General features: G+C 48.3%; 1 protein-coding gene across 1 annotated transcript in view; it reads right to left on the bottom strand.

Moving 5' to 3' along the window:
- The window catches only part of Hs6st3 (heparan sulfate 6-O-sulfotransferase 3), a 711,627-nt gene extending 699,890 nt beyond the window's left edge, over window positions 1-11,737 (bottom strand). Inside the window, exon 1 of the mRNA XM_051160971.1 lies at window positions 10,837-11,737. Coding sequence (XP_051016928.1) covers window positions 10,837-11,543 — 707 coding nt within the window. The 5' untranslated portion in view covers window positions 11,544-11,737. The remainder of the gene's footprint in view (window positions 1-10,836) is intronic.
- Between the last annotated feature and the right edge of the window lie 595 nt (window positions 11,738-12,332).

Genomic DNA, 12,332 nt, shown 5'->3' with positions numbered 1-12,332 from the left:
ACACACACACACACACACACAATTACTTAGAAAGATTCTGGGGTGTATACTTTAAAGCATAGTATGCTTCCTGCAAATACATACAGCTATATTTCAGAAGTCAAAATTAAAAGTAAATAAGTTCAAATAAATTCAAATGACACATTTGTGTTTCTCCCTCCCTCCTCCTTCCCTCTTCCCCTTCCTCTCTCTCTCTTGCCCTGTTTCACAGAACTATTGCTCATAAATGTTACTCTGAAGATTCCTAATGCTTGTGAAAGACAGTGTAAGCAGCCACGAGCATCCAATCTCATAAGCACGATTTTGCAGACCACAGCCACTTTTGCACACTGCTTGTCACGCTTTAACTAATACTGCTCTATAACTCCAAATATATAAAGCGCTGCACACAGACGTAATATAAAATATGTGTTCTCTACTGTGCATCCTAACACAGATCTAACAGCCCAAATCTGTCACTATTAGCCAGCTGGCTCAGGTGTGTTCTGGAGACAAGTATCCAAAATAGTGTGATATCTTTCCCCCCAGAAAATGTCCCTGTAGTGACTTTCCTTTTATACAAGGTCCTTTTCCACACCCACCATTCTTTAAGTGGTATCCTGTGTTCTGTGCAGAGCGCACACATGCAGCACGGCTGCTGTCCTTCCTCTCACCTGGTGACAAGGGCTGCGGTGTGCCATGTTCTGTGCAGAGGGCACACATGCAGTGAGGCTGCTGTCCTTCCTCTCACCTGGTGACAAGGCCTGCGGTGTACCATGTTCTGTGCAGAGGGCACACATGCAGTGAGGCTGCTGTCCTTCCTCTCACCTGGTGACAAGGCCTGGGGTGTGCCGTGTTCTGTGCAGAGCACCCACATGCAGCACGGCTGCTGTCCTTCCTCTCACCTGGTGACAAGGCCTGGGGTGTGCCGTGTGCTGTGCAGAGGGCACACATGCAGTGAGGCTGCTGTCCTTTCTCTCACCTGGTGACAAGGGCTGGGGTGTGCCGTGTTCTGTGCAGAGCGCACACATGCAGCACGGCTGCTGTCTTTCCTCTCACCTAGTGACAAGGACTGGGATATCCACACGATGAGGACAGAACTTCAAGCCCTTTGAGGACACCGCAGCCACTGCAGACTCGGCCTTTCCATCTGCGCAGGCCTGAGTTCATGCCCGTCTTTCTCTGCTTCATGAGAGTCCAAGGAACAGACCAACTCACTAGGTCCTGTGCTTGCGAGCCCCCACGCAGAGTCACTCAATGCGAGACAATGGGAAAGGATGCGCGGGCAGGAGGAGAAAGTGGTCAGGACATAGCCTCCCAACTCTTTATTTCTCTCTGCCGCAACCAGGTCATAGTTCCAGCTGAAGGAAATTTCCACACACACCTCTCGTCCACATACCTCCTCTGGGCGTTCCCCTACTGAGACAGTAGGTCCTGGTAGCTGCCAGCAGACGGCAAATGTAACAACACCAGTCCCCCCCCCCCATCACTACTTCATAACCAGACGGTACCCAGTTGGGCTAACAGTCCCACTTTGTTATTAATTAAAGGGTACCTGGAGATCCAATGTAGTTTTTCTTATCCCAGTCCACATATTCCTAACCCATCCCTTTAAAATCCCAGCTGGTGCCAGGACCCTTACTAATAAAGTCAGCAATGCTGTGAGATAGCAGCATGCTACAAAGGGAAAGGTATCTGCTAATACGCAGCAGCAGCGTTTAAATATACCTCTGCTCCAAATCAGAGAGCCTGCTGGGTAGCTGGTAGCCTCTTATAAACACACAAAAGAGACAGCGCCACGCACACAGGAAAGAGTCCGCCTCCTCCACTTAGCCTTAGCTTTTTTCTGGTTCCGTTCTCTGGGTTTATTCGTCTCGATTACTTTAGTCTTTCTCCTCCTCTGTCACAGTTTACAGCCCACACCGTCACTCCGGCTCTCCTCCTTCACATGGGACCTTTTTTTTTTTTAACTGAAACTATAGGTGTCTCCTCATATTCCCATCCACGCGTTCAGTTCTAACTGTTTAAAAGCATGTTCGCATTTTTTCGATGTTGGCTTTTGCTGTAGACATAAACTCTTAAAAAATCCTACAGATTTCCAATCGTGGACCATCAAGCAGGTTTGTAATCACATACCCAGAATCCTGAGTTCTTCAGAAGAATACTCTGTAAATTTAGTTAACAAATACCAAGGGAATCAAAGTGACTGACATTTGTGCCATTCCTTTGTTTATAAAGAAATTAGAATGCACAGCCCAACGTAAGTCCACAGTGTTAGATCAAGGGTTCTTTAAAAAAACAATCATAGTACTTACCAATAAAAGCATGGTTTGATATTCATAATAGCAACGAACTAAAAATATTTATGTGCCCACAGGCAACTAATTCAATTTCACTGCAGGACTTTTTCATGTATGAATTTAATTGTGTATGTTTAAACATCTTATTGCTATTTCATTAATTTCCCATTAGACAACGACCAGCATGCTTCTGGGGGAAAACACTTCACTTTTCCATGTAACTAAGAACCCACTGAGTATCTCTAGCACCCTATGAGTCAACATTTTACTTTTTATCTTCTATGGGCATTTTTAACACTACAATTTATCAGTTAGCTTCTAGCATAGACGTTTAAATAAATATTCCAGATTCCAAAAGGACAGCAAACATTTAGCTTTCATCTTATCTTTACACAATACAGAATGTATGAACAAGAGAAGTCCCAAGAAAATATAATAGCTAACCACATGTGTGTGCATATGTGTGTGTGTGCGTGTGTGTGTGACTTTCTCTGTCCTAAGGGTACCTCATAGGTTTATTACTGCTTAGATTATACTCCCCATTTTCCAGAGTGTACAGCAGGTGTTTGACAACCCAAGGTCACATAACAAGAGGCTGGACCATGTTAAAGTCCCTAGAGTTTGCTTTTGGAATCCACACTCTTAAAGACTTTAATCGCATTCACAGATCAGACAACGGCACTGTTTTCAGTCATTAATAAGTCTGTCATTGGATTCATCACCTCTTCGGCTGGTCCCCAACATCACACCCTCCAACAAGACCAATCCAACTCAGGCTCTATGGTCAGGTTTAGCCAGCAGGGATCACAAGTCTCAATGTGCCTAAGACTTTGGAGACCTCTGCCCTCTACTCACCCCTCAGTTCAAGCTGATTTTTTTTTTCCTAAACTAAAAATGTGTACTGAAATAACCTGTCCAAAGTTTGTGTACCTGTGTGCTCTCAGATGAATTGCTGGTGTCTCTCTTATCATAAGAGGAAAATCTTCCAGAAAATAGTCCAATGAGCCTTGCCTTTCTTACTGTCCCTTTTGTTGTTGTTGTTGTTGTTGTTGTTGTTGTTGTTGATAATCAGGAGAGGTAGCATCTTGCTGATTGTGGATCCCAAATGCTAGCAAGTAGAATTTACACCCAAAGTAAAAGCCTTATAATTTTCTAAAGGACCACAGTCTTGTCAATTGTACCATAATTTTTAAAGGCATTCTAAAAGCAGGCATTCAATGAGCTCCTTCCGTAGGTACTGAAGTTTTCTGGCCATAAGACGCACCTGACTATAAGACCAGTTTTTAGAGCAATAAAACAAGAAAAACACAGTAAAAACAGCAATTGGACCATAAGGCACACCCTAATTTACACACATACTTTTGGGGAGAAAGTGTGTCTTATGGTCTGAAAAATATGACAAATCTCTGTGCTGAGCACTTCACATGTGTTTTACAGAGCAACAGTATATGCCACAGAAAAATTAAAATCAGATAACAAGCTCTAAGCTAACACGGCTTGCGAACACTTCCCAGCACACTGTCAAGTGTTCGGCTATAGCTGGTATAAAGTACCATTAGCCAATTAAAATCAACGGAGACTTCGTCCATGAGATCCAACATCTAGCAAATTCAAGTACAAGGCAATATATTATTACACAATATAGAAATATGAGTTCCCTGTTCAGCTGCTTTCATTTTAACCCTACCCAACAATGTGTTTTGCAACTCTAAAAATCATATCGGGCTTTGACAGTACCAAACTATTTAATTCATTATTAAGCACATATACCTTTCAAATGCTGTAAGCGTCTGGCTGTCTTTAGTCAAAGTGAGAGGATAATAATTAGCTTTGGGGAATCGCAGAAGAATATGAAATTAAGTGAAACCGCGTTGTTGGCTAGGTTTACCTGGCTTCTAATTATCTCTAAAGCAGTTTCGCTTCTCTAAGGTCAAGCCTATGAAAACCTCCACAGTAACCAGAAAGAGAAGACAAGGAATGCACCATCTGTTACCACTAACTACGTTCACCACTCAAAAAGCAGAACGTGTCAGGCCTCTTCCTGACTCCTCAAATATTGGTGTGTCTGGGGGGAGAGGCGGTACTTTAAGGAACCGTCATGAACAAGTGGATGTGTCGTGCAGACAGAACCAAACCTTATCTGCTTAGTTTTACACTGCACACAACCCTTGTGGTTTAAAAAAAAAAAAAAATACCTTCTTGGCAGTTCAAGGTTTCTAATTAGAAGAGACAGCCAACAGATCATGCTTTCTAAACGGTGCAGACTGTAGTGTCCTAGGATCTTTGAGTCAGAGCACTACAGAAAACATATTTACTGTGCTGCCTAAAGGCAAAAATACAATGAGGTTTCAAAGAAGTTTTGTTTGTTTGTTTGTTTGTTTTAGGACAAGCTGTGTCATGTTTTCCCATCTTATCTTTTGGAATTTATTAAGAAAACAAAGTTATTAAGGGAACCTACTGCTTTGGTCTCTGAACATGTAAAATCATCTCGTTTCAGACTGTACTTTACCGAACTTCCCTTGTAGAAATATTTACAAATACTGGAGAGCTGACTGACTCATTTATAATCTTGCTCACACTTTTTTTTCATAAAGTAGGGAAGGGGGGAAGACACCCTCAGTGCAGTTTGTATTTGCACTAAGGATTCTTAAAGCGAAAGGCCACCCAGGCTGTTTTTTCCCAGGAAGGACTTCCGTGCTCGTGGCTAAGCAAACACTACTGAAGCGCCCACTGCTGAGGACCACATGCTGCAGAAAAGTCCGTGCTCACTGGAGACAGATACACACGCTTCTCAAGTCAAAACCCACCAAGTCTCATCCTGGTTCTACGTTCGGGGTTGATAGCAAACGGGTCTCCTTCGTCTGCCACACCTTCTCTTGAGTACTGAAGGCAACTTTAATGTTTCTCCTTACGTTTTCCGTCTGCACCGGGGATGTTACCAATGCCTTCAGTTCCTGTGAACGTGGACGTCAGGTCCTGCCAAGCAGATGGACTGTCATTTGCTTGAAAGCTTTACCTCAGTAGAACTCAAAGAAGGCGTCTGAAGGCTCCTTCTCTTTCCTTAGCGCCTGTGCTCGAGACCACTGATGAATCTGTGGTCCACCTGGGCATCTACATGGGACCATGTTCTCTGATCTCCTACATTCACCTGGGTGTACACACATACACACCACACACACGTACACACACACCACACACATACACACACATCTCACACGCACATACCACACACACATACACCACACACACACACCACACATACACATACACCACACACACACACCACACATACACACCATACATATACACACCACCCACATCACCCACATACACACACCACACACACCACACATACACACCACACACACAAACACACCACACTCACACACCACACACATATACACACCACACACATACACACCACACATACACACCACGCACACACCACACACATACACACCACACACACACACCACATACATACACACACATACACACCATGCACACACCACACACACACACACCACACACACACACCACACACACACCACATACATACACACACATACACACCACGCACACACCACACACACACCACATACATACACACACAACCACCACGCAACACACACACACACCCCACACACACACACCACATACATACACACACATACACACCACGCACACACCACACACACACACCACACACACACACACCACATACATACACACACATACACACCACGCACACACCACACACACACACACCACACACACACCACATACATACACACACATACACACCACGCACACACCACACACACACACACCACACACACACACCACATACATACACACACAACACACCACGCACACACCACACACACCACACACACACACACACCACATACATACACACACATACACACCACGCCACACCACACACACACACCACACACACACACACACACAACATACACACAACACATACACACGTAACACCACACCACACACACCACACACCACACACACACCACATACATACACACACATACACACCACGCACACACCACACACACACACCACACACACACCACATACATACACACACATACACACCACGTACACACCACACACACACACACACAACCACATACATACACACACATACACACCACGCACACACCACACACACACACCACATACATACACACACCACACACACATACACACATACCACACACACACACCACACACACACAACACACACACACATACCACACACACACCACATACATACACACACCACACACACATACACACATACCACACATACACAACACACACACACTGCCTCCAGCTGAAGTAGGTCCATATCACCTGCAGCCCAGGGTCCTGTCTGGTACCAAATCCATGGGACATCATCCACCTTAATAGGATCAATGGAAAATGAGCAATACAGACAAATGTTCCTCCCGTCACACAGAAGCATGTAGAAGAGCATCTTCCGGCATCTCGTAAGAAAGAAGGTGACGTTGCCCATTCACCAAGGCTAGAGCTGGCTTTCCTACCAGGCAGGCTCACACAAGATTGGTGTTGCTCAAAACTCCATTCCCAGAACTACCAGAGCACCTGACATATAAGAAGGAGGCGTAAGCCAGGCGTGGTGGCGCACACCTTTAATCCCAGCACTCGGGAGGCAGAGGCAGGCGGATCACTGCAAGTTGGAGGCCAGCCTGGTCTACAACCTGAGGCCAGGACCACCAAGATAATATAGAGAAACCCTATCTCAAAAAAACAAAAATTATTAAAATTTTAAAAAAAGAAGAAGAAGTAGGCTTAAGACAGTCATCCTCTCCATGGTGTATGAATAGAGAAGTCACAGTACTGAGAGCAGAATATAGTGACAAAATAAAGACGCGACGTCCCTGAGGACACCTCAGTAACATCATCTCCCCTTTCAGCGTTAGAATGCTCATCAAAACTGAGGGGGTTGGTGATCTCTTCAGTGGCTCTATCTTGTTTATTTTGCTGTAAAATGCTACGATTCGATCCCTACTTAATCAAGGTAAAGAGAATCGTTGTAAACACTGGGTCATACAGATAAAGGGGAGGAAAGATGACATTAAGAGGAGAACCGGCTGGAGGCATGGCTCGGCGAGTAAAGTGTTTCCCCTGGAAGCACGGCGCCCTCAGTTCAGAGCCTCAGGGCCTGTCCAAAGCCACACACCAGAGCTGTGACTCCAACATTGCCGTGGTGAGACGGAAGGCAAAGACGGGAGAATCTTCAGAAGCTTGCAGGCCTGTTAGGCTGGCATAAGCATCTGCTAACAAGAGACCTGCATCAAGCAAGGCAGAGGGCAAGAGCTGACACATGAAGTTGTCCTCTGACCCACACACAAACTCGATGGTGTACTGATGTACACATGGCTCCCCCCAATACCACCACCCCTCTCTCACAGGAAATTTATATTCTAAGAAGAATGCACAAGACAGTGAGAAAGGTAGCCTATTGAGGAAATAATGAATGGAAAAATATCATACACAAAAGAAGAAATCCTTGGTAAGATGATGGAGGCAGGGTAGGGAGTGGGGGGCAGAGGAGAGAGAGGCAAGTGGGGGGGAGAGCATCTTCCTGTTGGTTTCTTATCCTATCCCAACCACTGTCAGTAGTCAGAATTACCTTCGTGTCATCCCATTCCTGGGCCTATGGAATCCATATGATGCTTCCTTCGGCTCTCCCATGTTCTCTCAGAATTGGCTTCCTCTCTTCTGTCTCTAGTTCGAGTGCCCCTGCCTCCTCCCTCACTATCCAATTACCATATGCACAGTACTAAATGTTAAGTATTACACACCAGCACATTATACTGTGCACACATACTATGTTAAGTGCGTTCCATAGATTAGCTCATTTACGTCTCATAGCACAACTACGTGGGACACACTAACTAGCATTTACATTATAAAGCAGGGGGGGAGTGTGAAACTCAGACCTGCGGAGAGCATAACTTACTCCTAGCACGAGGAACATGCAAGATCCATGACCTCCCAACCGCAGAGTCTCGCACTCATCCGCTGTGTGCTCCATGGGGACACTGACTCTTAAGAGAAATGGGGAGCAGCTGCCAAGAGGGGGGGACCAGAAGCAGAGTTCCTAGGGAAATAAGACCAACAGGCACTGCTTCTCAATTTTGCCTCGAGTCAGCCCTATTCGAAGCAGAGCCTTGTTCCCATTATGTAGCAATAGATTATCTGCCATTTTGCATCGTGGAAATGTACCCTCCATTATCCAGGCTAATCTTGTTGACTGTAGACTGCTGTACACAGACATTACAATGACAGACAACTAATTCAATCTTCTCTGCTAGCGAGATGCTACTATTAACGTGTCTTCAATCCCTTCCCTATAGCTTTCCGTGCAAGGCTCCTCACAAACATCACGGTGATTCCTTTCTACGGTGTCTAGGAGAAAAGCAATTGAGACTCGCTGGGGAAAGCAGGGGGGGGGGGATGGTGGGAAGGAATAAGAAGCTTACACAATGCAACACGAAATGCCACAAAAAAGTATTAAAGCAAAAAAGTTGATGCAAGATGATTGATTATCTGGTAAACTTGTGGCACGAGAAGAAATGAATGTTTATCACCCATTGCTAAGATGAAAACGTTATTTGCTTTGGTAGAAACCACATGTTTTAAATAGTCAGGGTTGAAGTTTCCTATATCAGAGAGAGTGTGCATCTCCCAGAAAAGGGAGGCTCAAGACGTGTGGCCTACACTGAGTGTTAACGGCAAGACCATCTCCCCATTCAGCCAAAACCCAACTACTTCGTATTTTCCATCCTCTTCTAATGCCCAGAAATCTTCAAGTATCCGCTAAGACATTGCTTTCCTTTGCTTTTTAATACTGACACTCACTGAAGGTCACCTGGGTTTTTGACGTGCTAATGAAAGACTCCAGTTTTACTAGAATGGAAAAGCAATGGAGCAGCCTCACAAACTCTTTGGGATCAACCAGGAACGTGTAATATCTTAATCAAAGGGGCACACCATGGACTGATACACAACAGAAGCAATCTCACTGAAGTATCAGTGCTATGTAGCAGAAAGACTGGATGCAATACTTAATTTAAAACTTTTAAGCTAAAACAAAATGGCAAGTTGTAAAATAATGCATTATTAAAATATTTACAGGTACCCAGGCATGGTAGCACACATTTTTAATCCCAGTACTTGGGAGGCGACGGCAAGCGGATCTCTGTGAGTTCGAGGCCACTCTGGCCTACAGAGTGAGTCCAGGATAGCTAGGGCTATTACACAGAAATGCAAAACCCTTCAAACAAACTAAGAGAGAAAGAGTACCAGTTTCTTATTCTAAGCAATTTCCATCAAGCAAAGACAGGAGCAGTAAGGAGATAAAGTTAAAAAAAAAAAAAGCCATAATGAAACCTCGCTCATTCTCAGACAAACGAAGTAGAATTAGGTGCTTCAGGGGTGGCAAATTTCAGAATCAGGGCGGTTTCCGGTAAATGAAGCTTTCCCATAACGTCAAATGCAAAAAGCTATCTGATAGCTGAGTGTTTCAACTCCTATTTCCTTACACCAAATTCTTTGAAACCTTTGAGATAAAACTTCAATAAACTAGTGTGCTGATCTTTTAATATTTTACTCCCTTGAGCATGCCAGCTTAATCTTCAGACGGCAATGGGCAGAGAGAGAACCGATCAAGTCCTTAAAGCCATGCATCTCTCAAAGGGCAGCTGCGACTTCAAACTTTCTCAGTCCTTAACTGCATGGCTGCTGTGCGTTTCCCTCTTTGAAGGCAAGGGGTCTTTGTATGCACTGAGCACGCTCCGGGAAGGCTCACAGGAGGCATTTAACAAATAATGTTGAGATAAACTGTTGGAATGCCTTAAGGGAAAGAGTGGGAATCTGCTAAAAGCAGCGTGAGTCCAAAGCCTGGCACGGCCCACCAACAAAGACTATCTGCAGAATTAGGGTTGTCTTGGGAGAGTACTAGTTTGCACCTGCATTTTCAAAAAAACGGCAAGCAGCCACCCAAGAGCCACTTATGAGGAGATAATACTCCAGAATCACCCTTCCTGGAGACTCATGCTCGGTGCCTGCACGCCTATTTGTCTGTTTTCCACCACAACGTTTAAGTTCAAGCCTCGACCTCTCTGGTCCAACCCGGAGCCTCAACACCCTGACTATTCCATAGCTGCTCTGGACTGTCCGCTCCAAATATCACCCCACATGGTGCTAGGCACAGGGCAGGACGCACACCAGGATGACTATGGACACCTCTGAAGGTGACAGAGGGTGGCAAGAAGCAGCAAAGCATAGGGGAGGAGCCAACTGAGCTCAAGACCCCTGCTGCGGTATCCAGCGGATTCTTACCCTTCACCCAAATTTTCTGCCCCACTCGCTGGAAAATCGCTGCCAAACAGCAAAAAGGAGCGTAGCGCGTCGCGGGACTGGCGGGGTCGGGACTTGGGGAGGCGGGGGGGGGGTGGGGGCTCGGGAAACCGACAGAAGCCTGGCGGGATGGGCACGGTACCTGGTGTGGCTGTGGTTACGGGGACAATCCTTCTTCTCCATGATGGCCGGCACGCAGTTGGTGAGCTCCGTCCAGTCGGCGTGCAGCCCGCAGCTCCAGCCGGTGGAGAAGCGGGAGAACAGCCAGGTCTCTTTCTTGCCCGGCCGGTGGCAGGTGCACTTTTTCTGGCCGGCTTTGCAGCTACATGGCTGCTCCAGGCGAATATTCTTCACCAGGTGCCGGCCGAACGTGGTGCCCCCGGTCTTCTGGATGTGCAGGAACACGATCACGTCGCGCCCTTTGATGTCGAAGTCCACGAAGCGGGTCAGGTCCTTCAGGGTGAAGTTGAAGCGCGGCACGAACCTGGGCAGGGAGCCGTTTTCGGGAGCCTCGGGGTCCGGCTCCTCCTCCTCTTCCTCCTCCCCCTCCTCCGGGTCCCCCGGATCTTCATCCTCATCCTCCTCCGGAGCCGCGATTCCACGAGGCCCTTCGGGTGGTCCCCGGGGTGGCGGGGGCAGCTGGGGCCGCCGCTCCCACTCATCGAGGGGCGCCTGTGCCCGTCGGGCGGGACTCGGGGCAGCAGGCGGGCGGCTCTCCCCGGCGCGGAGCTGCTCCCCGAAGTTGGTGCAGGAGCTGGTGCAGGAAGGGGACACGTACTGGTACATGATGACCACGAAGAGGAGAGTGAGCACCGGCGTCAGCAGCCACTTGTTGAACCTTTCATCCATGGTCCCGCTCTCAGGCCGGCAGGTGAGGTGGCGGCGGCGGCGGCGCTATCGGAAGCCTGCTCGGAAGTTTCGGGGACTCCGGGGCGCGGCTCGGAGCCCGCCGCTCCTCCATGCCCCTGCCGCCGAAGAGCGCGGCTGGCTGGCTGCCCCGCCGCACTCCGGGGTTGGCGGAGCCGGGGCCTACGAGCGGAGCCGGGAAGACGGGCGGCGGCGGCGGCGGCGAGAGCGTGGGGCTCCTCGAGAGCCTCGGGGCGCAGGGCTCCAGCCGGCTCCTCTCGTTCCCGGGGCGCGGCGCTCTCAGGCAGCAAGGAGCATCGGGTCGCCGGCCCGCAGACGCTCTGGCGCTGGGGCGCGGGGTTCGGGTCCGGGACCTGCCCGGGGCAGCTGAGGCGACGAGCACAGGGGCTGCATGAGGCTCGCCAGGGCGCGGGCCAAGGGCGAAGGCGCGGCCCGGCCCCGCAGCCCCTGCCCTGCGTGTGCACCGCGCCCCGCACCTTCGCCCGCAGGTTCCTGGGCGCCCAAGCCCGCCGCAAGTTTGCAAAGCGGCCCCTCGGCGACGGCGAGCGAGACGCCTCTGCGGAGCCGCCTCCCGGGCGAATCGCACTACTGCTCCGGGTCTGCCCGCCCAGGCGCAGGCAAGCGCACACCCTCGCTCACGCGGGCTGGCACCACCACAACCCGCCAGCCGGTGTGACAGGAGCCCTGCTACCCGCAGAAGAAGAAAAAAAAAACCTGCCCTAGGTACGGAGCATGCGCCAAAGCCTTCCTCAGCCCTGGAGGAGTTTCCAG

This window comes from Acomys russatus, chromosome 18 (genome assembly GCF_903995435.1).
Source record: "Acomys russatus chromosome 18, mAcoRus1.1, whole genome shotgun sequence".
Classification (NCBI taxonomy): Eukaryota; Metazoa; Chordata; class Mammalia; order Rodentia; family Muridae; genus Acomys; species Acomys russatus.
This window is presented reverse-complemented; position numbering and strand designations above follow the sequence as displayed.